This window comes from Protobothrops mucrosquamatus, unplaced genomic scaffold (assembly GCF_001527695.2).
Source record: "Protobothrops mucrosquamatus isolate PMUCROS unplaced genomic scaffold, P.Mucros_1.0 scaffold1118, whole genome shotgun sequence".
In the NCBI taxonomy this organism is placed as follows: domain Eukaryota; kingdom Metazoa; phylum Chordata; class Lepidosauria; order Squamata; family Viperidae; genus Protobothrops; species Protobothrops mucrosquamatus.
The window spans coordinates 146,824-173,858 of NW_015387336.1; the positions used below are offsets into that span (position 1 = coordinate 146,824).

Consider the following 27,035-nt stretch of genomic DNA (forward strand, 5'->3'; position numbering starts at 1 on the left):
GAAAGAAGAGACAGCATATCTGAGCAGATGGAAGTGTAAAATGTTTTGAAAATCATGTTTATGTTAACTATTTCCTTTTCATTTTTTTCAAGCATTGTATCCCAGTCTTCAGTTCAAAGCAAAAGTCTAACAAAAGAAACCATCCAACTGCATTGCACTGAAACATGAAAACACTGTTTATTATTCCTAAAATCAACTGGAGAGGGGGAAAAAAACCCAGGCAAGGTCTCTTGATCATCACTGATCCATTTGCCTATATGCTATAGATGTGAGTAGAAGGGCAGTCTCTTGGATGCATCACACAACAGATTTCCTTTCCAGAGAAACTGGAGAGTTCTAACTTCCCATGGTGACATCTGTGCATGAATGTCCCAAAGGTGCTTTTTTCAAAAGGCAACTGGGTTTTCTTTGTTTTGCTTGAAGGCGTTTCACTTCTCATCCAAGAAGCTTTTTCAGTTCTGAAGAATGAACTACAGAAGCTTCTTGGATGAGAAGAGACACGTCTTCGAGCAAAACAAAGAAAGTCCAGTTGCCTTTTGAAAAAGCACTTTTAGGACAACCATGACCTAGATGATTGAGCTTCTCAGTAGACACTGTGTCAACGCTGCTAACATCGGATGTTCTTGCTTTGACAATAGATGGAAATGCAGCCATTTTCTCTACTGCTTTTAGAATTAGTTGCTGCTGGGAGGGGGAATGTGGATGAGAGTCCAGCTAGTCATAACAATAATAACTTAATCGTGGGAACCCAAGGACATTGGGCCCAGAGCTGTTAGTGTTTTGGCAGGCTGGAGAGCTGGGGAGAAAGCCTGTGCTTCAAGCTAATTGGGGAATGTAATTTATGACTGTTTATTGGAGGAGGGAATTGCACTTTGTTACTTTGCATCCAGGGGAGGGGAATTTAGTTTCTGGTTTCAACTATGTAGTGCCGATACTTTGTTTCTCGAATAAAAGACTCTTTAAGGTAAACAATGCCTCGAAGTTCTTTTGAAGAGTTTCATCTATCGGAACCATGACACACTGTGCATGAATGGCATAGGCATGAGGACTCTCAAAAGAAATGCTGCTGGCCATAACTATCCATCTACTCTTCTATTTGCCCACTAAGGTGAGCATCTATGAAGATAAAGGACACTTCACCTGAATCAGAATAAGTTCTGAATGAAAGATGCCTCTTTGAAGCCAATCATGGGGAAAAAATCTGAGAGCTTTGTATTGCATTCTCTCATGCATACATTTCTAACTAGCTATGTGGGAAACCATTCAGTGAATCATAAACCAGGCAAGTGTGAGTTGTAAAATGTAATAGTCAGTTATAAACCCATATAACCAGAATTATTCTCCTGCCAACATCCTGAGTGCAAACAGATCAAAAATTAATGACTGCACAGAATCCATTACTCTACTGAGAATATAATTTCCTCCTATTTATTCACAACAGTCAGCACGCCATTTCCTCGATTTTTACTTCGCAACTCGAGCACTTCACAACTCAGCTTCTTTTCTTTCTTTTCTACAAACCAATGAAGAATTTTTGGAAGTCCAGGCTTTGGGAAGAATATTTTAATCATAAATAATATGCTCTTACGGATTAGAATTGCTTTCAGATAGAGATTTGCTCTGCGATAAAAACCACCCAACTTGCTTGGTTCTACTACTTGCAGAAGAGTAGTTTAAGGACTTCCCATCCGGTGAAATTGGAAGATAACATCTGGACTAAGTAAGTAAAAGGATAGCAGGAATTTATAACAATAGAAATCTAGTTTATTAAATTCATGATGGCGTTCCCAAGAGCACGGCACCTATTAACTTCTGAATTTCCTGTGCTTGAAATTCAGGCATGAATAAAATAGGGCAAATGTATATTGGAAAGAGATGTATCTTCTTATTGCTTGTTTCTAAATTTCCAAGGATTACAAGCAAACCTCCATTGTTAGTGCAGGCATTCATCAATTGTTCAAAGGAAAAACATTTTTAATAAATGCACAGTATTTCTACTCAACCTTTTCCCATCAATACATCAGTCTAATGTCCATAGAATTTCCTTAGTCCCAGTTTATAAATAGCTTCTATCCAATACATTAAACAACTAATTTCAATATACTGTACTATATAAGTAGTCCTTGATTAATGCCTTGGTTAATGACTGCTCACAGTTACGAACTTGATGAATAAGTAGCTTTGTGACCAATGTCTACACTTATCACCTTCATAGCAATTCAGTCACATGTTCACCATTACAGTAAATCAGTGTGCATTGTCATAAGCACCACTGATTTTTTCACTTAATGACCATTTTGATTAACAATAGATTTGCCAGTCCCAACTGTGATAGTTAAATGAGGACTACTTATTTGTGCTTTTGATAGATTCATGTATCAAGCTAATCCAGAATGTAAACTGCCTGGTTTGGGTTTGCATAATGTGTGAATTCTACCATAACAGCTTGGTGTTTTTCATATGCCAGACCTATGACTTATTCAAGAAGGTACAATTAAAACAAACCAAGTAACATAAAAAAATCACTGTGATTAAAAAACCCATTTATTTAAATCAGGGTGCATTTATCTGCTCAATCTGCTGGAAGACAACTGAGCACAAGAAAGTGTTTGGAAATGTCAAACCACTTTGAATTACCACCTTTGCACAAGAGATAATAAATACCTTTCCCAATTTGATGTTTTTGGATGTACTGGACTACAACACACATCATCCCTAGTCAAGAGAGTTGAGAAAGTTGAAATAAGAGATTCTTTACAATATTGGACAGCAAAAATTGGAATCATTATAGTTAGTGAACAAATGAGTTAGACATTAGTTCATCTGTGTCTGGAGATTATGCTCCCTATTAACAAAGCTTCTACATTCAAGAGAAGCATTCTACAAAACCTCGAGTTGAGTATAATCAAGTTTGATTTTTAACATCATAGCCACATCCAGATAGTCTCTTGGATAATAGTGAAGAAATGGTTTGCCACTGTTTTTGTCTAGAATTTTTTTAAAAAAATATTTCTTACTCTAGCATACAGCTTTGATATTGCCTTTATTTTTTCAAATACTAAGCAGGGCCAATGCTGCAATGTGATTCAATGCTGCCATTTACTTTGAGTTAGGACACTGAAGAAGGTCGTACAAAGGTACTGAGGCAAACATACCTATTTAGTTATCTTTAAGGCATTTTTTTCAGTTGCCCTTCTCCTCTAGTTCTCCTTTTTCTGTCTTTTCATATTATCTATTTTCTTCAGTATAATCATGATTTAAGGGGAAGATCTAATTTCTCCATTTATGTTTCTCCTGATAGTTTTGAGGTCCTTAGAAAACATTAACCCTCTGTCCAGTTTTTCCCACAAGCACCACAACTATCTGTTGTGTCAGACTCACTTTTTGATTTATCATCCTTGATTGCTTCTGAACAACATGGTGCCTAAGTCTAAGCAGCTTGAGGCTTTCATTATAGTATGAATTTTAATTAAAAGCTGGGAGACTAAGAGTGGCTGAGTTCCTACAATAATTTTTCCAATTGCTTATGACTAACTACAAATGATACTGCTTTTCTCTAGAGCAAGATAATTATTCCATTTTATCTTTTCTTTCCTCTCCTCTTCCAACTCAATCAGTTTCCACGCCCATAGTTTACCACTCTTTCCAGGGCATCTATTTCCAACTGTTATTTGACAAACTTCATTCACTTTTATTTTTGTCTTTATCCATATTTTGGAAGTTGAATATTACTCTATGCCAGTTGGTAAATAAAGTAAATCTTCTCTTCTGTAAAAGTAACATATGTTATATTATACAGTGGTACCTTGGTACTCAACTGCTTTGAAACTCATCAAATTTGGTACTCAACGTATTTTGATGTGTAAATTTTATCCTGGTACTCATCATTTGTCGGTGTCGGCTGCCATGTGACTCACTACATTATTCCTTATGGGAAAATTTTGTTTGGTATTCATTGTTTTGAGTACTCATCATGCCTCTCGGAACCAATTAAGGATGTTACCTTAATTGGTAATTGTACCATTGTAATGTCTGGTCTTTTTTGACCTGGATATTGTCTGAGTTAGTTTGGAAGAGATTTTTCCCCTGGTTAGTTTGGAAGAGAGATTCCCCCCCCCCCCAGTTGAATAATGGTAAGAACATCCTCTCTGGAACCCATTATTAGAAACCAGGTAGCATTCTCACACATGAGAATGAAGAAGTTGTGTCCTGGCACAGCACCTGATACATTTTTAGCACCACATTATTTGTACAGTTATTTATCCAATGCATTTTAAACAGAGAATTTAACAAACTGGCAAAAGCAGGGGGGGAAATCCCTAGGTTTTTTCCCCACAAGTGAAGAATCTGCTTTTTTTCCCCTGGATCAACCAAGTGTTGATCCATTACTTGCAACATGAATTGACCAATTGGCTTGTCGCCTGAGCTTGATGTCCTGAGCTGAGAGAGAATGACTGTCCCAAAGTCACCCAGCTGGCTTTCATGCCTAAAGTGGGACTAGAATTCAGTTTCCTGGCTTTGCAGGATGCAATGAATGCATCTGCTCTCTAAGAACAATGGTTAAATAATTTAACTAGGGAATTGAAGACTTTCTTTGTAATGGAAAAACAAAAAAGAAACACCAATTTCTCCTACGTGAGTGAATGCAACTTGGCATAGTCTGGCAGTAATTCACTTAGCATGTGAGTCTGCTGGACTAAACAAAACTTAAGTGACATGAAAGCTTGTGGAGCTGATACAAAGAATCTCACTACAGATGCATAAGCAATTGCTGTTCAGCAAGAACTGAGAGAGCTTAAGAGGCTGTGAAACAAATAATAAAAAAGGCAGAACAAAACAAGATAGGATATCAGCTATATTTTTCTACTACAACAGAAAATAGTCTAGAGTCAGGATTTTCTTTGTAAATCCCTTCCTTCCTTCTTCCCTCCCTCCCTCCCTCCCTCCCTCAAACGTCAAAAATTTTGAGTGAACTTTTCTAAAAAGGCAGTTCATTTAAAAAGCTCTAAAATAATTCAGACAGGAAGTGGAAAATAATGTTCAAATGTTTTTCATTATATTTTAATTTGGGCTGAAATGTTTTTCTATAAGGGGTTTAAAGTAAGCTTACAAATCCTGTCATGTTTTGAAATCCATAACCATGGCATAAGAGAGAGTTATATTTAAAAACAGAATTGTTATCCCATGACACTGAATGAAGAGCAAAGAGGCTGCATGTATATTTTGGCTGATTAAGGATTGTAGGCTTTATCTGATGTGTAAATGGGCCAGAGTATTAGTATTCTTTGATTCCCATCATCATTTCTCTTTACCTTTGATAAGAGTGTACGCTGAAGGCTAAGATGTTTGCAGAAAGAACCATCTTTATGATTTTGGTTGATCCCAATGATCCTCAATTGGGAAAATGCACACCATGGATTGGGCCCAGAAGTATTCTACCAAAGTACATATGGCAACCTTAATGGAGTCTTAAAACTAGCATAAGCAACAGAATATAATTACACAATGCCCATATGCATATAAATATTCTTCTAGGAAAATGGGGGTATTTTCTTTGTATCGTGTTTTTGGATAGCGTGATTGAAAGATCCAGAACGAATACTGTACAACAGAAACTCTTGTATCCAAGAGTTTTCCCAATATGATATTCTCTTTAAATGTCCTGGGATTGTTTCCATTTAGTAGATATCTGGATTTTTGCACCTCTGAGACAATTCTCCTACATTTTTATGTATCTTTCAAGCCAGTTAGTCTATAAGCCTCAATAGGATCACCATGGCATGTCTGTTCTCTTTCTGTTTAAAATTGCATTTCAGTGCTTCAGTCTTCCATTAGAGGGCACGAAAGAGCTGTGTGATGGGTTCCAAAGCTTTTCCCTCTCCTCTCCCCCCCCCCGCCCCCCCTTAGCAAGCTACTGGCTGAATAACCAAAAGGATGGACCAGCCAATCTCAAAGTCCCTAAGGGAATGATCACATGAGTCCTGAAACAAGAATACCCCTTAATCACATGATTATATGCTCTCTCATCCATTTCTGTTTCAGCTGCTAAGGTCCTATTAGCAGATTGCTATTAACAATAAGGAACAGGCAAGATCAATCTTTTACTTATTTTAGTACCGTTGTGGTCTGTTGCCCTGCCTAACTATCGTATCACCTTCATTCATATAACCTGGCCTTTATTCAGGTTTCACTTTATGAATCTGTAATGCTCCAAACAGAAAGTGTTTTCTCTGGGAAAGGGAAGAAAAAAAAAACATTGTTATCTTTTGAAGCAGCACCAAGCATAGCTTGCTTCCTTCATGCCAATCCAGGATATATGTGGACAAGGCATTTGAAGAATGCGGACGCTTGCTTTGATGTTAGTTAAAAAAAAAAGAGGAGGGAGGTGTCTTCATGTCATTCCAGAATCATTAAAAGATATATGGTTTTCTACACATCTTCTCTAATGTCTGCATTTTCTAACAAAAAAATGTAAAGTTTCCTTCAAGTCAAGCTTAACTCTGCAATTTCATGGACACATCCCTATAGTTTTCTTGGAATCCAGGTTGCAATGGGTTGCCTTTGCCTTGTTCTTTCACCTCCCAGTCTAGCCTGCAGTCCCTAGGGCTTAATGGAGGTTTTCCCATCTGTACATTAACCAGAGTTGACACTGCTTAACTTTCCAGATCAGTAGAATATTGCTCTAGTAATCTATATAAATAAAAATGTAAATGTTCGTTTGTTCAAAATCTTAAATCTCCGAATGTTCTTTACCGATTGCTTTGAAATTTTGACACAACGTTGCATTCGAATATGCACGTGTTTTTATATACCTATATTATATAGATGTCACACCTGTGACAGGTAAAAACATGCTTTTTTGAAAAACAGCGCCATCTGTTGGACGTAAAAGCATACCCACAAGCATTGTGAAATTAAACATATTACAAACGTGCGCTTTCTCTTTTCTTTCTTTTCCATTTAACCAGACTGAGCCACAGCAACGCGTGGCCAGGTACAGCTAGTCTCTAATAAAAGATTTGTGGAATTGGACTATGTTTAAATGCATTTGTTTCCATTGTTTTTGTTTTTAATAGCAGTAACAATCATATGGGTTTTGGAATGAAAAATACTGGGTTGAAATGGAGATTTTCATTTTCATTCTTCAGGTCTTAAAAACAGAACTGAGTTAGATCCAGTCACAGAATCCAACTCCATTTGTACAATGGGTTGTTCTCGTCATCATCTCCCCTAACTTGCACATCCTACTTCTACGGACTGAGGATCCTTGTCATTTTAGAAACTAGATTTTTCACACTTATTTCCAAAGAGGCTTTATAAGAGCCCAGTTTCTTTTGATCAGTCACTAAAAAAGCCCAGAACTAATTTATTTACCAAATCCACCCTTTTTGACCTCCTTTCCTGATTTCACAGAGATTCCAGGCCCCAGTCCAAAAGCCATTTGAAAAACATGCTGCCTGTCAACATCCAATAGGATTGTGTCAGAATGGGGTGCAAACTGTACACCAATTTTGGGGAAAACAACTTGAGCCTGTGCTGTAATTGCACTGCTGGACCTATGAAAACATCACACACCAAATGCTTCATCTAAATCTCTTTATGAAGTTTCTGTTTCATGGCTGCTCTTTATTCCCACTGGTAATAACTCAAAATGAGTCAATGGGTCAGCCACAAACAGGCTGCAGGAGAGGAGGAACATTCCAATACTTCGAAGCCTTAAAACAGAAGAAGCTGACAACAAGGATGCTTTGATTTCTGCCTCACCAAAACTGATGAGGAAATGGAAAGCAAGAATTGGGCTTTCTATCCGATCAAGAAGATTCGCTGGACCAAGGTGCTTCAGACCCTAAGATGCCAATGTATTTCTCCTGTTTTCCCATTCCCATTAGTCTTCTCAATCCTGCTATAAGTGTACCTGTGGACTCTGAAACTGCTGAACTTTAATCTGAAATGGATTGTAAATAAGTGCAATAAAATTTAAATTTACCGACAAAGAACTAAAGGGAGACTAGTGTAGCTATTTCGAGCTATGCTAGTCTCCCTTTAATTCTTTGTCAGTAAATTTAAATTTAACACACAAATAGAAGCGACTGCCTGTGAAGGCTCGTAGATTGGGGCTGAAAGATGAAAGCGGAAGCAGTATGCTCCGTTATATATTTGGGTAGACCAGGTTACCCTGATAGACCGGTCTCACTGGAAAACACTTAAGTGCAATTAAGCTTAGCCACATGGGTGACATTGTCTGGGTCCCAACTGTATACAGGTAGTCCTTGACTTACAACCACAATTGAGCCCAAAATTTCCATTGCTAAGCAAGACAGTTGTTAAGTGAGTTTCGCTCGATTTTATGACTTTTTTTGCCACAGTTGTTAAATGAATCACTGCAGTTAATAACATGGTTGTTAAGTGAATCTGGCTTCCCCGTTGACTTTGCTTGTCAGAAGGTCACAAAAGGTGATCACATCATCCTGTGTGATGACCCAGGGCCCCAAACGAGCAACAGACCTTTAATCACTGCCAATGTTCACCCAAAAGCTCCCACATATGCTGGCAAGAGTTCAACCAAGACAGCCAGGGAAGTTTACAATATTCTCAAGACAAGACAGATAACAAGAAAACGTAAAGAGTCCTTTTAACTCTTAGCTTGCCTGCAAACTGCAGACTGCAAGGAATGTAGTCTGTGGTCATGAGGCAGGAAACAAACTGGTCCGGAATTCAAAATGTCCAGGTTACAAGAGCACAAGTCACAACTATCTCAAGATCCCACGTTTGTTCCTGGCAAATGCCCCACCTCACAGTGTCTCCTTAAATCCTAATCTCCAGGTGTGCCTTGTGGAGTGGGGCGGGACACTCTCCTCCAGAGCAAGTGAGCCTGCCTCCATTGTTCTCTCCTCCTCTCTGCTCTCTTTGCTCTAGGATCAGGTGGGGGGGGCTTGCTCCTCGCCTGAACTCTACCTTCCCTGTTCCAAACCTGAAGGGCCCTGGCCTGCTCCTACCTTCAGTCCTCCGAAGCCACAGACACCCCCTCCTGGGCCTCAACAGAGAGGGAGGCATGACACCCCGCCCCGTCAATAAATATATGTCAGTTGTCAAGCATCCAAGTGTTGATCACACGACCATGGGGATGCTATAATGGCTGTGTGAAAAACAGTCCTAAATCACTTTTTTTCAGGCTGTTGTAACTTCAAACAGTCACTAAACAAATGGCTGTAAGTCAAGGACTACCTGTAGTTTATTTATTTCTGGTATTTTTCATATAATTCTTGCCTTCTTCCTGAATCCTGCCAGCTGGTGGTGTAAGGTGTAAGGAAAAATGCAACTCATGTGGGTTTTTCATTCTAAAGATGCCGGCTATTGATAAACATGTCCAAGGAAATGAGTTGCATAAAGCAGGTTAAACAATTGGCCGCTGCGTCTCAGTAAACTATTGTATATTTCTAAGACATACAATGGTTTAAATGTTCTGCATAGAATATTTAATAAATGTCCAAGCTGATAGTTCTGCAATTCCAAAATTATTTGACAATTGCTCTACAGCATATATAGGCAGTGGTGGGATTCAAATATGTGAACAACCGGGTCTCTGTGTGGATGCCGCTTCCAGAAGTCCATTCTGGGCCTGTGCAACAAAAAATTAGCTACCGGTTCTGCCGAAATGGTGCGAACTGACTGAATCCCAATCCCACCACTCTATATAGGGCAGACCCCACACAGCCGCAATTTTTAGTTATTAAATTTTGGTTGCGTCCTTGTTAACTTCTGACAAACTTTCTGGCTCAGTTTCAAAAGTGCTAAACCTGGAAGCAAACTTGCCCAGTCTAGTCCTCTTTTTTTAAGTCTTCAGCAACAGTCCTCACAAGATTAATGATTTCTTATTTTTAGATAATATTTTTTTAAAGTATTTGCTTCGCCTCTCCACAGCTGGATAGAAGAATTGAGGTATTCTCTTCTGACTAAGAGCTTCTTTAATTAATGGACAATGACCAAAAAAATAAACCCATTTCCCACCAAAATTCTGATTTCATTTTTTTTTTATCTGCTCCTAGATTGAATACATCTCATCTAGGATCAGTTCTGTAAGTCCTAGTAAATCAAAAAGTGATTACAAGTAGTCTTTAATGCTCAGCATTGGGACTGGCAACTTATTAAGTAAGAAGTCACGAAGTGAAACATCACAATTTCCCAATTTTACTTTAACTTTAGGTTGTTTTTTTTTTTACAGAACTGCGAAGGTCATAAATGCGAGGACCGTTGCAAAGTTCATCACCGCTGTAACTGTGAACAGTCACTAAACAAGACAGTTGTTAAATGAGGACTGCCTATGTTAAGTCATACCACTTTCTTGACTATGCTGCGGAATATCTAAATTAAGCATGGCGGCTTTACCTGTGCAGAAACCAGGTAGAGAGAGCGCCAGGCAAGGGAAATCACAGCCAATAATCTCACAAAGTAACTGAATGAACTAAAGTTTGTGGTGATCACATCATTTTCACTGGTCAAGAAAGAAGAAGAAGTGAAACCCTGTGCTGTATGTTTGGAATATTAATCCGCTTCTTTTCTATGTCACACAGAAATAATGCCAGGAGGACAAAAAAAGACCCCCAAACCCAAATCCAGAATAAAAAAAACCCCTAACCTATTCAAGTACATAAATCGGAAGGATGCTTTGAACTAGGGCTTCGGCTCTGAGCTGCTCTGAACCTGAAGTGATGCAATTCAGGTGGATTTTAGGAAAGGAAGCCTTACATGTTATTTCAACTATTTTCTCCCCTGCTGTTTTCTGGCTGCTGCTGCTGCTGACCGATCAGCATCGACATCTTGAGCATTACATATTCTGCAGCTTCTGAGCCTCTTCTCCAAATGGACAGCTACTTCTTTTTGCCTAGGACCAACAATGGTCTTCAGGCATAATCCTCATGATGGGAACTATGATCATTACAGAGTAAGCCTACATGTGATGTTTGCTTTAGGGTGGGAAAAACTGAACACAAAACACAACTGGCTCATCTTAGGCAAACGGCTAAAGCAGACATGTCAAACACAAGGCCCGGGGGCCGGATGCGTCCCGCGAAGTGGTTTCATGTGGCCCGCGAAGCCATCCTGGAAACAGTGAGGGAACGGCCCCCGCTGCCTTCACCCTGGCCCAGGCCAGCCAGAAGCCAATGTACAATTTTGTGGTGGCCATCTTGGCACTTGCCCCGGTGGACCATGCCTTGGCACTTGCCCCGGTCCCACCCCCTTCTGCCAGAGACCCTCAGATCTGTTCCACTCCTGCCCAGGCCCCCACAGGCACCCTTGACGTGAATGATGTAGAACTGACCATGCCCACCCAGTAGGCCACACCCACTCCATCCACGCCCACCCAGTAGGCTGCACCCACTCTGGCCACACCCATCCAGCCCCCCAAGGGCAACCGCAGTGCTGATGCGGCCCTCAGTGAAATTGAGTTTACACCCCTGGGCTAAAGTAAAGGCATATTTTCCAAACAGCTATTGTACACCCCAAAGCAGTTTGTGTGTGTGTGTGTGTGTGTGTGTGTGTGTGTATGGAGAGAGAGAGAGAGAGAGAGAGAGAGAGAGAGAGAGAGAGAGAGAGAGAGAGAGAGAGAGAGAGAGAGAGAGAGAGAGAGAGAGAGAGAGAGAGAGAGAGAGAGAGAGAGAGAGAGAGAGATGGGGAGGAGACTTTTAAGTCAAGCAGAAATCAAAGATATTTCTATTTTTGTGTAAGCAAGAGCTATTTTTTAAGAAATTTCAAAAAGTACCACACTTGGAGAGGTACAGATCTTAACAGGAAAGTGCATGCTTCACAAGCATAAAGTTCCAGATTCTGTCTCTGGAATCATCAATTACTGGCAATAGGAAAAAATGCTCCTTGCTTTCTAGTCAACAATAAGCAATTATCTCCGTTAAGAGACAGATCATTGGTCCTGGTACAAGGCAGCTTCCTAGGTTCCTGTTATCACAACCTTGGAACAGTGTTTGTAAAATCAGCTTAGGAGACTCTGTGCCTTAAAGTGCCTTTTGGCTGCTACACTTACCTGATCACAGATCAGCTCCCACTTCTTCTCATTGTCATATTGTCGGAGTAGCCTTGCTTTGTCAGGAGGCAAGTTCATGGCATTCTGTGAAGAAAGAGAAAGCAAATCTGGGTGACCACAACAGACTCTGATAGTTTAGAGAGGTTGCATATGAATAAGCCTAAATGAGCAGAACAACATGGTTGCAGTTATGTGATTTTTTTTTCCCAAATTCATGGTTAACAGAGTTTATCCAAAGCTTTTCAGGAAAAAGAAATTGCAAAAAAGCAATGGAAGATTCCTTCTCCTCCCCAGCCTCTAATCTAAGATATGACTCATGTTGAACAATGTCAAGGTTGAGAGGTTTTTTTTCACGTCAGCTAAAACTAGAGAATGAAGTTGTGGGTAATTCAATGAGAGTTGCTTTTTCTTCTATCCTATCATAATATTACTGCTATATAAAATGCCCAATAATAAATGTCTGCTTTTATCTACTTAGAGGTGCAAGACTGAAATCCATGCACAATTCACAGTTAAAGTAGCATAAGATCTGGTTCACCACCAATGTATACAACATTTAAAAAGAGAGCCACATAAATCTGTTGCAGCAAGAGAGGGAAAAGGCTTGTAGTACGGCAGAAGTAAACAGATTTACATTTGTGGATGAGATTCTATTTTAACCAGAATAAATTAGTGCTCCAAATGGGATTCACTTAAATAGCTCCTTATATAGTATCAAAGTTGCAAATTTAATGAAAATATACAGCGATGTGTATATTTGCTTAAGATAACACGCAAAGAACATTATAGAGCAGGGGTGTCAAACTTGCTGTGTCACGTGATGTGTTGTGACTTTTTCCCCCTTGCTGGAGCTGCGGTGGGCGTGGCTTCCGCAGGAGGCAGTTTGACACCCCTGTTATAGAGCATATGGAAGAAGAAATGTTGTTAAGAGGAATAGTATCCCATAGAGTTCCAAAATAAAACTGCATCAGAGAAGGACAAAACTTGTTCTTTTCCAGTTAAAACAAAAAACCTAGTGTAGCAAAGAAAAGAGAAACAATATAGAAACCAGACATTTCATAAAAAAATTCAATTGCATATATCAAGTCAGACATTCCCTTTATATATAGTTATGCCTGCATTTAATTTACTGGGAGGGGTGAGAATTGGAGAGACTATAATCAGATAGGGTTATATAAAATTTCGCATGGTTTCTCCCTGCTTTACTACTGTTACATTGGTTTTCATCAACCTGGGGCTCTAAAAACAATTGCCAGAATTTGTAATAAAACACACATGAATGAAATAGGATGGCAGATTAGGAAACACAAAGCTCTCTCTCTGTGTCCCTCTCTCTTTTTCTCTCTCAATCTAATCTAATCTAATCTAATCTAATCTAATCTAATCTAATCTAATCCAATCCAGTCCAGTCCAGTCCAGTCCAGTCCAGTCCAATCCAATCCAATCCAATCCAATCCAATCCAATCCAATCCAATCCAATCATCTATCAGGAACTCCAGATTCTGAAGAATCTTCTGTTTAAATACTTTTTCCTGGGAAGACAAAGCAGGAAAGGGCTGTTCTATTTTTTTTTTTCAAATCTGCTCATGAATTCTGTAAAACCTTTAATTGGTTCCTGCTATGTTTTTATACTGAACCAACAAATTAAGTTGTAGCTCTGGAACCTGTTTCTTCAAGGATGAAAGCTGATGATCTCCAGATGTTTTACATACATGTGATGTAATCTCTGACTATTAGCCAAATATAGAAAATGTGTAGTCCAAATTATATTGAGGGTACCAAGTTCACTATTCCTAATCTAGCGATGGGATATACGCTATATACAGCACTGCACAGAATTAAGTCCTTTACATTTTTGGACCTCACTAAATGTACACTTTTCCCTTCCTGTATAGCCCAGGCTACTGTTGTTAAAAGTACATACAAATCTACCCAGGTAAAATTAGGACAATTTTTTTTCTTCCAAAGAGAGGCCTTATTACTATATATATTGCGGATAAGCTGACCCTCAAATTTTTAACCAAAATGCCATGGAAATGCGTCATCTGCCAATGAACTGACCCTTAAAACTTTTCTGTATGTTTATCAGTGGGTGGCACATTTTCCATGGTATTTTGGTTTAAAAAAAAAATCAAGGGTCGACTTATCTGCAGATGAGCTTATCCATGAGATATACATATATATAAAATATACAGGCACTTTTTAAAAGCCGAGAGAAAATAAAAACCTACATAGGGATCATGCAAACTTTACTTCTCTGTTGTGTTAAATCATACTGCTGCAGTGCTGGCAAAGGAATAACTGTGGGCCTACATTTAAAATCTCACCAAAGAAATATCAGCATTAAAATGAGAACATATTAGTCTATTGCAAAGAAGCGGATTATGTTCTGATTTTGGCAGGTCACCATATACAAACTGAGGTTAACAATTTAGATCCTTGGCTTCTAATCTTTTGTCCATAATGATATGGCTCTTCTCATGTGAAAGCAACACAATGAATGTAAATATTGACCGAAAAGCATCACTAATAAAATATTTAAAAAGAAATGATGGCAGGAAAACTTGTCCATTCTTAATCACCTCCCAATTCTGTATTTCATACGGTACATACAACCCCCTGTATCACTTCTGCCCTCTCCCTCTCTGATAATGCTGGACTTTTGGCAGAAATATAGTCACTCCAGATCCAAAGTTTTCTGTGTGGTTATGCTGCTTTCTTTTTCCCAATTTATCTGAAAACAGATGGCTTCCTACCCATATTCTACTAGTATTGAAGGAAGCTTGTAGAACTACATCACCACATGTCAAGAGTCACAGAAGCTTTGCTCTGCTATGCCTGTAGTGGGGAATACCTAGGCCTGAATTGCAATCCCAGGTGGCAGAGCCAATGGTCAGCTATGCTGATGCTGTAGTCCTTCACATCCTGTTTTCCATTCAAACACGATGCCCTCACTTTTACAACCTGCCACTTTCCCAAGATGTAAAAAGCAATAGCATCTACCCTCAACCAGCAACAACGCTAAGAATCTTCCCATGTGGAAATTACAATGAGCACATTAGGGTAGATTAAGATTTCAAGGGGCCACAGCTGCTGCCACCCACCCACCCACCCACACACCCACACACACACACACAGTCCAAACATTGCCACCCATATTACATAAGAATACTAGGATAAGAGCCCCTGATATCATGACAAATAGCTGTTCATTTAAAGCTAGAAATGCCAAAGGCAACATTTGGAAATAAACCTCTTGCCCTCTGCAATGTGGAAGTCAGGGGATGCACGGCTCATAGTCAGAAATTCTAGGCAGATATAAGAAGCAGAATGAAAGCAGAATAATACATGTATTCTGCTTAATGCAAGATATTATCTCAGTTCTGAGAAACTGACTTCTCATCTGTGATTTTCTGGTGTAAAATATTAGCCTAAAATGCTAATGCTTGTGGTTGACATGCTAACATGTCAACCACAAGCTAACTAGAAGCTAACACTACAGGTGCCCCATAAAATGACAGAGCCAATGTTAATAGCATTTGTTTATGCAATTTCATTTCAAAACAAACCATATATATTTTGAAATGATTGTGTTCAAGTGAGTACTAGGATCTTTTTATCTGCCTTTCATCCAAGATAAACTCCAAAACTGACTGAAGTCCAAAGCTGACTGAAATAACGTATATATAATCAAGCCACAAAACAACACTATGCTAATAACAATAGAGATCAGAAAGCCAGATCACTACAGCAACTGTCCCATCTTTCAGATTAACCTTTTATGCAAAGTTTGCACCATTCTAAGGTGGCTTACTGCCTGGGGGGTGGGAGTGGGAAATTTCCTTGGTTGGATATTGGAGTACAACTCTATGATAACATTCCAGGAATTGCCAGAATAGTGAAATTCCACAAAGCGATGCAAGATGAATTACGACCAATGAGCCTCCAAATTTGTGTTAGCGATTTAAGCCAATACAGGCAAAAAAAAAAAATCATCTTTGCATAATATACTTTTTGCAAAACGTCTCCTTACGTTAAAAGTTGAGGAGAAAAGATTCATTGGCAGTTTTTATAAATCACAAAGGATCTTTCAAAACTGGTTTTACCCATTTACCTACCTGGCTGGGAATTAGCAGTATTTTTTCAGGGAATCGCTCATCTTGGATTTTCCAGTTTAGACATGGAGAGGTTCCTTTTAGTGATTCTAAAACCATCAGCTAATTTGGGGCTTTCCTCCCCTCCCCTTTTACTTTCTACTATTCCAGTACTGCCTCCTTAACCTCTTTCCCACAAGTTTATTCCTTTGAATTTTACCAAGAAACTTTTGCACCTCTTCCTGTACAGCACAAAATGATTAATATTTTAGCCTGAAGATGTCTGTGACTTGTCCTCCTTCCTGTAATTCTACTGCCTGGAATTGAGTAACACTGGGAGTCATACTGTACTAAGCTGTAATCATCTTGATCTAAAAGATAAATGGGCAGCATCTACAAAGCCTTCTCTTTGGCTCACTAAAAAGAAGAAAAGTGACTAGACTTCATTTGATGGTACTGCATGTTGCTTTCTCAGGTTCAAGAAATGTTCATCCTGACCCTGAGACTCACTAAGACCACCCAGGCAACCACGTCACAAGTTTTATTTATTTTAAAAAGTAAGAGAGATCAGGAGCATGCATACACAGGAAGTAGACAAGACGATGGTCGCTCCATCCTGATTTGAAGCCCCCCCCTTTTCAATATGTTAATGTCTCACCCATATACAAAGTTTGGTGGGGGATTCAGTTGTGATTCCATGACACCATCTTGCCTGTTTTGATCCTCCCCCCCTGAATACAGTCGAGATTCACCAGTTGCGACCTTTTCTGGACCGGGACGCCTTGCGCACAGTCACTCATGCTCTCGTTACCTCTCGCCTGGACTACTGTAATGCTCTCTACATGGGGCTCCCTTTGAGGAGCACCCGGAGACTCCAACTGGTCCAGAATGCGGCCGCGCGGGCGGTGTTGGGAGGGACTCGTCGCTCCCATGTAACACCGCTGNCGAGCTGCACTGGTTACCAGTGGTCTTCCGGGTGCGCTTTAAGGTGTTAGTTACCACCTTTAAAGCGCTCCATGGCATTGGACCTGGCTACCTCCGAGACCGCCTTCTGCCACAGATTCCCTCCCATAGACCGGTACGCTCCCACAGAGCGGGCCTCCTCAGGGTGCCGTCGGCCAAGCAATGTCGGCTGGCGACCCCCGCGGGGAGGGCCTTCTCTGTGGGTGCCCCCACCCTCTGGAACGAACTGCCCCCCGAGATCCGGATGATTCCGGATCTCCTTACTTTCCGCTGCGCCCTCAAGACATGGCTTTTTCAGCAAGCGGGCCTGACCTAGGGAGGATTTTAGGTAGGGATGATTTTAGAAGCAATTTTAATTGGAAACACAGCCGTCAATATTTGGTTTTTAATTCGGTTTTATTGGGGTTTATATTGTTGTATTTTTTGTATTTTTTGTATTTTGTATTGTGTATAGTATCTGTTTTTTAAATATGCTGTGAACCGCCCTGAGTCCTATGGGAGAAGGGCGGTATATAAATTAAATTTAAGATTTAAGATAAGATAAGAGATAAATACACTAGATTCTTTCAGTGTATATATATATATACAATATATATCTGAAATATGAATGAATATGAGCCCAACATACTGAACAGTAACTAATCACGATTTATTTCCATAAAATAGAAAAATGTTCCTAAAGCAGAAATTATAAATGCACCAATTAGAAGAGACCTCTAACAAGGTCAGGGATAGGCAACCTTGGCTCTTTTATGACTCATGGACTTCAACTCCCAGAATTCCTGAGCCAGCAATGCTGAGGGGAAAGGGAGAGTTTCCAAGCTGAGCCATCCTGGCTCAGGAATTCTGGGAGTTGAAGTCCACGAATCATAAAAGAGCCAAGGTTGCCTACCCCTGAACAAGGTCATGTAGACTGATATTCTTGAGCAGGGGGTCAAGAAGAAAATACTTCTTTATGCTAGGCTGTTGAAGCAAAGTTTCAGCTAGAATTGTGCTTTCTGATAACCTGATATGCTTCACATATCAACCACTATAAAATGTTTTACTTTGGGTTTAGCACAGGGGTCTTCAAACCTGGCCCTTTTATGACTTGTGGACTTCAACTCCCAGAATTCCTCAGCCAGCGTGCCTGGCTGAGGAATTCTGGGAGTTGAAGTCCACAAGTCATAAAAGGGCCAGATTTGAAGACCCCTGTTCTTGAGGATCAAGCATCCAAACTCACACTTACTGATTTTGCCTCAGTTTTACATGGGAATAAGGGGCCCCTTGATCAACTATGACTTTGGAAGACAATGCCGTGCTTCTTAAGTTATATATTCATTATTTTTATTTATTTATTTTATTTATTTAATTTTATTGGCTGCCCAACTCATGGGTTCTTCTTAGGTTTCTCAATTCTATCCTGCAACACCCAAAAGAGCCCAGCCCTCACAAAGCAGAAGAAGAGATGGAAGCTTACGGGAAACAAAGATTTTGACTTTTATGAAGTCTGGGAGCACAATATGGAATGAGGTTATAGTAGTTACTGCTAACTTGAAACTTGACAGAGAGGATTACATTGGGGAAAAGGAATATGCAATTTGTTAAATATTCCTGTCCTCCTAACAAGGGGATAAGCAATCCTCAGATAAATAACACTGCCTGTACAAAGTTATGGGGGAAAGCAATGGGGGAAAGCACTTGCTCACTTCATAAACTCAAACAGCCTTCATAATTTTGTATTTGAATTCTCACCCTTTGAAAACAGAAAGAGAAATTCAGCCCCACATCTGTAATCCTGTCTCGTTTGTTAAATTGCTAGGTTCTTTCCTCCCCTCTGATCTACTTAGATTTTAGATAAAAGGACCGGAAACTATTGCATTCCTAACGATCACCTGATTGTCTGGAGAATTGCTCACTCTATCAATCCTCTGTGTGTGAGTCATATATTCTTTCTGGTGTTTTCCATTTTCCTATCTGAGTCCATTCTTTAGCTTTTTCGGTTGAAAATATCTTCCCTTCAGGCCACTCATTGTTCTTGTTGGACTCTTGTTTTGTTATTTACAAACATCCCCTTTTTTCCATTCCAATTCCTAAGTGATCTGGTAGATGGAAGATCACCAACAGCAAAGGATGCCTTCCTCTTCCAATCCCCCTGCCCCTATTTCTTTCAATCTTGTTACTTTGTACAATACTTGATTGCATCTTCCTCTTTTTTTTAGTTTTTTTTAATATACTGTAAATACTTTCTCACCCATGGCTGAGAGACCTTGCTTTTAATCTTTTGTTGGATTGCATTCCCAGGATATGGGATACACAAAGCTTCAAGGATAGGCAGAAGTATTGCTATTGACAACCAAATCACTAACACACCTTGAACTATGGACTCAGAAACTATGTTAGGCTATTAAAGAGACTCCCCTCACTGTATTGTTAGATCTCACTCAGATGTAGGGTTTTAAGGAAAAGGAACTGAGAATCAATGATATATCTCTCAATCAGTATTCAGTGAATAGCTCCTTGTTGGAGCTTGTAAATTAATCTCTTCAAAAAAAATGAAACTAGCTTCTGTGTTTGTGATTGTGTTTGTTTTGTTTTACCTCTCAAGCAAAAGATTATGAATTTATATAATAGCCAGCTTTGTTTTTGCTGCTCTGACTTGAAATACTACACTTTCAAACTATAGCTTATGCCTGAATAATGGCTCCTATTACTTAATAATACTATTAACTGGCACAAAACCATCTTCAATTTGTTATGTGAGAAAAAAAGAGCACTAGGTTTCCTTATAAATATATAAAGCTTAGATCCATTACTCTGTAACATTATTCTAATTATATTGTTACGCAAGCATTATATGAATCTTAATTTAAAATCCAGTTGAACAGAATTTTTTTTAGGATTAAATGAAATGTCACAGAAAGGTTTGCAACAATCAAATTCTCTTATCCAACCTTAGCCTGTGGCTTTTCTGCATTCTTCTATTTCAAGTATTTTTGAAAAACATGATAATATCTAGCCATTTAAAAGAACTGCATCGTGTTGTTGGATGTCTATGGAGATTCTCGGTCATCCAGGTCATGGTTGTCACAAAAGTGCTTTTTTCAAAAGACAACTGGACTTTTTTCCCCCCCTTGAAGACATTTTGCTTCTCATCAAATAAGCTTCTTAAACTTCAGGGCTGAAGAGGCTTTTTGGATGAGAAGCGAAACGTCTTCATGGAAAAAGCGAAGTACAACTTGTCTTTTGAAAAAAGCACTTTGGAGACATGTCTTTGAGCATTACAACTGTATTCATAATACACAATAAGCAGCGATGTCATTCACTAAAACACCAAAGAAGCATTAAAATCTAAAATTAAAAGGCTTAATTTCACACCTATTCTAGAAACAGAGAGAGTTCCTGAGGAACTGGAAAGTATTTCACAGTTGTATTTGTATAGTTTCAGAATATTCACAGTGTGTATGTGGTCTCAAGATATACACAATTGTGTCTGTGGTCTGGGAAAACCCATCAATCAATCAATCTTTATTCAGTCATAGACTAGTAGATAAAACTCAAAAGTCACTGTTAAATTAGAATAAATAGGAAGAATATAATTGTTCCAAAAAAAACAACCCTAAAAAGGATTAGAAGGAATACTATGGCTGACTGTACATACTATAGAATAGTACTTGGTTGAGATCGAGCAAATAAAATCAGATTGATCCGGTAATAACAACCTAAGATAAAACAAGTGACCAGGATATTTAGTAAAGACCGGAAATAATAATTCCTGGTGAGCACCAGTGTAGAAGGGGCAATGCAGAAGAACATGTTCCATGGTTTCAATTATTCCTCCACCGCACGGACACAGTCTCTGATCAAAGGAGGCCTTTTGGCATCTCCCTTCAGGAAAGGCTGCTGAGAGAGCATTGAATTTGATTATGGATAAAGCCCTTCTGAATTTGGGGACCGTTCTGTGCTAAGAGCTGATTGGAGAAGGTGTACAGAGTAGTGTTTCTGGGTAGAACTGGAACGTCCACTTGCTGCTGTAAATCAATGGTCTGCTGTTTAAGATCAGCCAGCGAGCATTAATAGGAAAGCCCAGCAAATAGTACTCCAGCATATATGCTGTGAGATCAACCAGATTGGACAAAATCCAAGATACACAGCGTTAAACCAAGGCAAGAACAGCAGCGGCAACTGCCACAGTAAGTCCACTCTGCTTGCAACTAATCAAAGCAATAACATCAGTCAGGGTTTACCTGGAAAAAAAGATAAGCCCTAAAGTAAAGAGTATATAATTGCCCTAAAGAAAAAAATTCACCCTGCCCTGCTTCTATAGAAAGAGTAAATTCACACACACAGCATAAACTATTCTTAAGGATCCTTGCAGAGGATTTATTCTTATGACAAAAGTCATAAGAAGGGCTTCACTTTTGTAAACAAACCTGACTGAAGGGCAAACATCTGGGTGGACGGAGGGAAGTCCATTCATTTCAAACTTTCCTGCCAGAGATTGCTAATAGCAAGGAATGAACAGACTGGATATATTTTTCCACACTGAAATCCTTCCATGAAGGACTTTCTGGGTTTTTTTTCCAAGTAGTACCTTGATTATGGATAAAAAGGCAAAGGCAGCTGCCCAGAGTAATTTCCCCGTTCTTTGTTTTGGTACACACAGACAACCACAGAAAACTCACAGAGTCACATCGCACTCTATTGTACCTGTGTAGCCTGGGCACATCCATGTTCAATGTAGATGAAAATAGAATAGCCAAAGGTTGAATTATCTTAGGGGCATCAGAATAATTGCCTGTATGTGACATTTACAATCACATCTTTATATTATATTACATTACATTACATTACATTACATTACTATATTATATTATATTATATTATATTATATTATATTATATTATATTATATTATATTATATTATATTATATTATATTATATTATAATATTATATTATATTATATTATATTATATTATATTATATTATATTATATTATATTATATTATATTATATTATTATATTATATTATTATATTATATTATATTATATTATATTATATTATATTATATTATATTATATTATATTATATTATATTATATTATATTATATTATATTATATTATATTATATTATATTATATTATATTATATTATATTATTATATACTGTAAGTTCCTCAAACTATGCCTTGAACTTTTACCTCTTTGCAATCAGTCTATGGAGCCATTTGTAGCAGTCAGGCTGCTCTACAATTCTTTGACTTATTGAATACATCTGAAATATAAACTGCTCTGGTCATCCCTACTTATATAAGCCATGGGTTATGTTTAGAACAATTCAATTCCACAAGGCTCTCCCCCCCCCATTTTTAAGACTCAGGGGGAGGCGAATATTCTAGAGGTGTAGTTTTTCCTCATCTCAATACAGAAATGTATTGGTGTGAGTTGGAAGCCTCTGAAAAGTCCAAGATTTTTGCCCAAATGACAAAAACAGTGACCCATCATCACAATGCAAGTCCTTTTATACACATGTGACTTTACAAAACATGTTCAAAAAAAGGGATGGAGCTTATGCTTAGGCCCGGGGTTGGCAACCTTGGCTTAGGCTCTGATGGTGCAATGCTGTTTTCTTCATTTGCTCTTGCTTGCCTCCTTCCCCCCCCTCCCCCAATATCTATGCCTGAGTTGCCTTTATTGAGAACATCGTTAAAACTGCAGAGAAGCCCTTTAGGAATGTGGGCACCCTAATTATAATCTCTATCAAACCCAAAGCAGTGTCGTATTACAGGTAGTCCTCGACTTAACAACCAATTGTTTAACAATCGTTCGAAGTTACAACAGCACTGAAAAAAATAACTTACAACTGGCTCTCACATTTAAAAGCATCACAGCAACCCCCTTGGTCATATGATCAAAATTTGGGCACCAGCAACCAGCATGTATTTAGGATGGTGGAAGCTTCCCTGGTTCATGTGGTCACAATGGGTAACCTGGTTCCCAGCCAGCTTCCAACAAGCAAAGTCAATGGGACAAGCCAGATTTGCTTAATAACCATATGATTCACTTAACTGGCACGATTCACTTAACAATCATGGCAAAAAAAATGTTGTAAAATTGGGTGTGACCCACTCAACTGTCTTGCTAAGCAACAGGAATTCTGGTCTCAATTGTAGTCATAAAGTCGAGGACTGCCTTTACATAATATGCCATCAAAATGATTGTTTTGCTTCTGCTTTCAAATGACAGAGTTAACTACTCCAACAGCAAAGAATTGGAGCATCAAGCCTTGCCAAGTCCACAAATACAGCTTATTTCTGCTTTCACCTTTCGATCGTGGACAATGACGCACTGCATTTGTATACTGATAAGGGAACAATAAAATGCTTGTTCGCTCTTTGGTAGTGTAGGATGTGGCTTGGCTAAGAGTAAGAGTACTTGGTCTGTCTTTGAAATGGACCTATTATCTACTCATTGTTTACTAGATTGTCCCTTTCCTTCTCATATTCCTGAAGAAAGAAAGAAAGAAAGAAAGAAAGAAAGAAAGAAAGAAAGAAAGAAAGAAAGAAAGAAAGAAAGAAAGAAAGAAAGAAAGAAAGAAAGAAAGACTACTTAAACTGGATCTATATCAATTGGATCAAATATCTGGAAAAGTAGGTAAGTCTTTCAAAAACAACCATTGAAAAGTTATTCCACAAAAGGAGCACTCACCAATAATACATACAATATTAATGTCAACATAAAATGTTAGTTGAAAATCTACTACATTTTGCATTTGGTCCTGGGATGGAACTGACTCCCTATTTTACTCATAAATGCACATGTTTGTACAAACACACACAAAGCCTTCTTCAACTGAGTCGTATCAGTGTGGTTGTGGTGGAGAAAACAGCACGTGAAGATCTTAGAAGATTTCTTCTTCCCCACCGTCCATTGTTTCATTTCTCTATTGCTCAGCTGGAGGATGGGATACCCCCTAACAGGTGCACTAACAACAAGCCTGAATCAAATCACGACATTAGATTTACTTTAGTTCTAATTATGAATTAGACAACAGTTTCTTAAGTGTCAGCATGGAATTTTCGGTGTCTCCTTCTGATTTGTAAGAGGAAGCCCAGATAGGAGGAAATATGTAAGCTCATCACAATATGGTTTATGCAACTGAAAATAATAATTTCCAATTACATCTATTTCTGGCAATTGTATCACTTTAGCCATAGCAAAATAGTTCCCTTTTCCTTTATTCCAGATTATGTGTTTAAACTGGGGGTAGATTCTCCATCTTTCATGTATCGATTTTATTTCAGCAGCAAGAGAACAGAACATGTTCCTTCTTCAATTTCTGTTTTCTCCAGATACATGTCCAACATTGGTCTTCATTAGAGACCTATAAATTAATTATCTAGCTCAGGGGTAGGCAACCTTAGCTCTTTTATGACTCATGGACTTCAACTCCTGGCTCAGGAATTCTAGGAGTTGAAGTTCACGAGTCATAAAAGAGCCAAGGTTGCCTACCCCTGATCTAGACAGTCCTATTATTTTTTATTGATTATATGCCATCAAATCTTTGTCAATTTTTAGTGACCACAAGAACTTTATGTCCCATACATCCCAGTCAATTTGGATGAATACTAAACATTCTGAGAATTCAAATCCAACATGTGGGGAGGGCTCCAGGTTAGCAAAGGATGACCACCCACTCAGAAAAGGAGTTCAAACTCATTGTAACTCATCTACTCCAACTAGTCTTTTAATTAGGATGAGGCACCACCTGATCATGCCTCCAACTGTTAGTTATTCTGATCTAATACTAGTAAATATTGCAGGCCTATCTAAACACATTCATCTAATCAGTCATATAAAGATATGCAAGAATTATTTAACAATGAAATCATCCACTCACATTCTGGTAAACTGATATGACTGTTCAAAGCCAATTATCATATATTGAAATGAGTAAACCCATGATTCTGTTTGATAAATGTGAGAGAGTAACTGACCCTAACCAGTTTTAACTTCCTGAAATTAAATTATAAAACACTCTAAGGACCATCATGAACACAACTTCTTCCACCTTTTTTTGCAAGGATAGTTATATTTTCCTTAAACTTGGAACAGTTACTAAAAGGTGCCAGTAGTGAGACACTGTTTCTTCCAGCCAAACTAAGTAGACATTTTATAAGACTGATAAAATCTGGCTCAACTTTTAATTTTTCAATAGGTAGCAATAGGACCACCTTAATTTGAGTCATCAAACACTTCACCTCATTTACCACCCTCCCATTTTCTTTGATTTTCCAATCTCTATTTTTCAATTGTTGAAAGACAGTAATCTGTTATGTTTAGCTAACATATCGTATCTTACAGCAGCTCCTACAAAATTGATTATAGTTAGACCTGATGGGTACTTGATCAGAAACTGCAGAGATTTACATACCGTAAAACTGCGACGTTAAAAAGAAAAGAAATATTCTGGAAGAAGAGAATGCAAGGCATTTCTATATTGTTCCTAATAACATCAAATTCAGTTCCAAATAATTCTCTTTTCATTAGGCCCCAGCAGAAAGAAACAAGGTCAAATGTCAAAGCGATGGTCCAAATTATGCAAGGCTTGCAGAATAAACTGCAACTGGTTACATTTGCCTAATAAGCCAAAGCAAAGTAAATCACATTTCTGCTTAGCACAAATCAAGTCAATATATCTGTGATTTGCTAGTTTTGCTCAGCTACCATAGAATTTCTTTCCACATCCCCTCTTAATGCATTTCTTTTGTTGTATCTTACGCTTAATGCTGGCCAGTACATGTGAAAGCTTACTCTCATTGAACACTGACAAAAGTCAGAACATAAACTATGTTCCTCATATAAAGGGGGGGGGAATAAAATGAAGATAACAAACTGTTTGAAGAAATCAATAATTTTTAACTGATTGCAGGAATTATAGGGCAAAGTCTTAAGTTGTCACAAAGAACTCTGTCTCAAATGAGGCTACATTCCTGAAAACTGTCACATCCAGCCATTTATCAGTGGGTTATTGCATACCAACAGTAGGTGGGTTTGAAGCAAACTGTGAGTAAATCTAACCAATCTTCTTTCCCACACTTCCCACCCCACCAGCCTGATTTCCTTGATTCCATTCCTCTGCCTCATAAATAAGTTACCAGAAAAGAAAGTGAAGTAGTAAATTGCTTGCTTGCCTTGGGTTCTTGCAACTGGGCTAAAAATCATACTGAATTCGTCTGTGCACCACAAATGGCCACAGTTCTCCTCCCATGTGTATCAGTTCATTTGTTTGCATGAAAAGCAAGCTATGAAGCTAGAACAAGAGAACAAGACAGCCGAAAGAACAGAACGGGACATCTCAGGCAGAATCATGGTGTTTTTTTTTGCAAACTGTAAAACTGTTTCCAAACTACCAGAATCAAAATAAAGTTGTTATACCCACACAAGATTAACATGTAATCATAATACTACGTTGGAACTGTATTTAAGCAGGTTTGAAAAGTTTTGAAGGATCTATCTCAGACATGTCAAACACAAGGCCCGGGGGCCGGATGTGGCCCGCGAAGCCATCCTGGAAACAGTGAGGGAACGGCCCCCGCTACCTTGGCCTTGGCAATCTGGGAGCCAATGTATAATTTTGTGGTGGCCATCTTGGCACTTGCCCCGGTCCCACCCCCTTCTGCCAGAGACCCTCAGATCTGTCCCACTCCTGCCCAGGCCCCCATGACACGAATGATGTAGAACTGGTCACACCCACCCAGTAGGCCACACTCACTCCATCCACACCCACCCAGTAGCCTGCACCCACTCTGGCCACACCCACCCAGCCCCCCAAGGGCAACCGCAATGCTGATGCAGCCCTCAGTGAAATTGAGTTTGACACCCCTGATCTATCTAAACTATTCATAGAGACTTCAATGCAAGAACCCACAAATATTATGCCCCACCCAGTTGCATTTAG

The 27,035-nt window shown here is 38.9% G+C and overlaps 1 protein-coding gene across 1 annotated transcript in view; it reads right to left on the reverse strand.

The window, feature by feature from the left end:
- FMNL2 (formin like 2) overlaps window positions 1–27,035 on the reverse strand; it is a 123,148-nt gene that overhangs the window by 69,627 nt on the left and 26,486 nt on the right. The window contains exon 3 of the mRNA XM_015820317.1: window positions 12,038–12,121. Coding sequence (XP_015675803.1) covers window positions 12,038–12,121 — 84 coding nt within the window. The remainder of the gene's footprint in view (window positions 1–12,037; window positions 12,122–27,035) is intronic.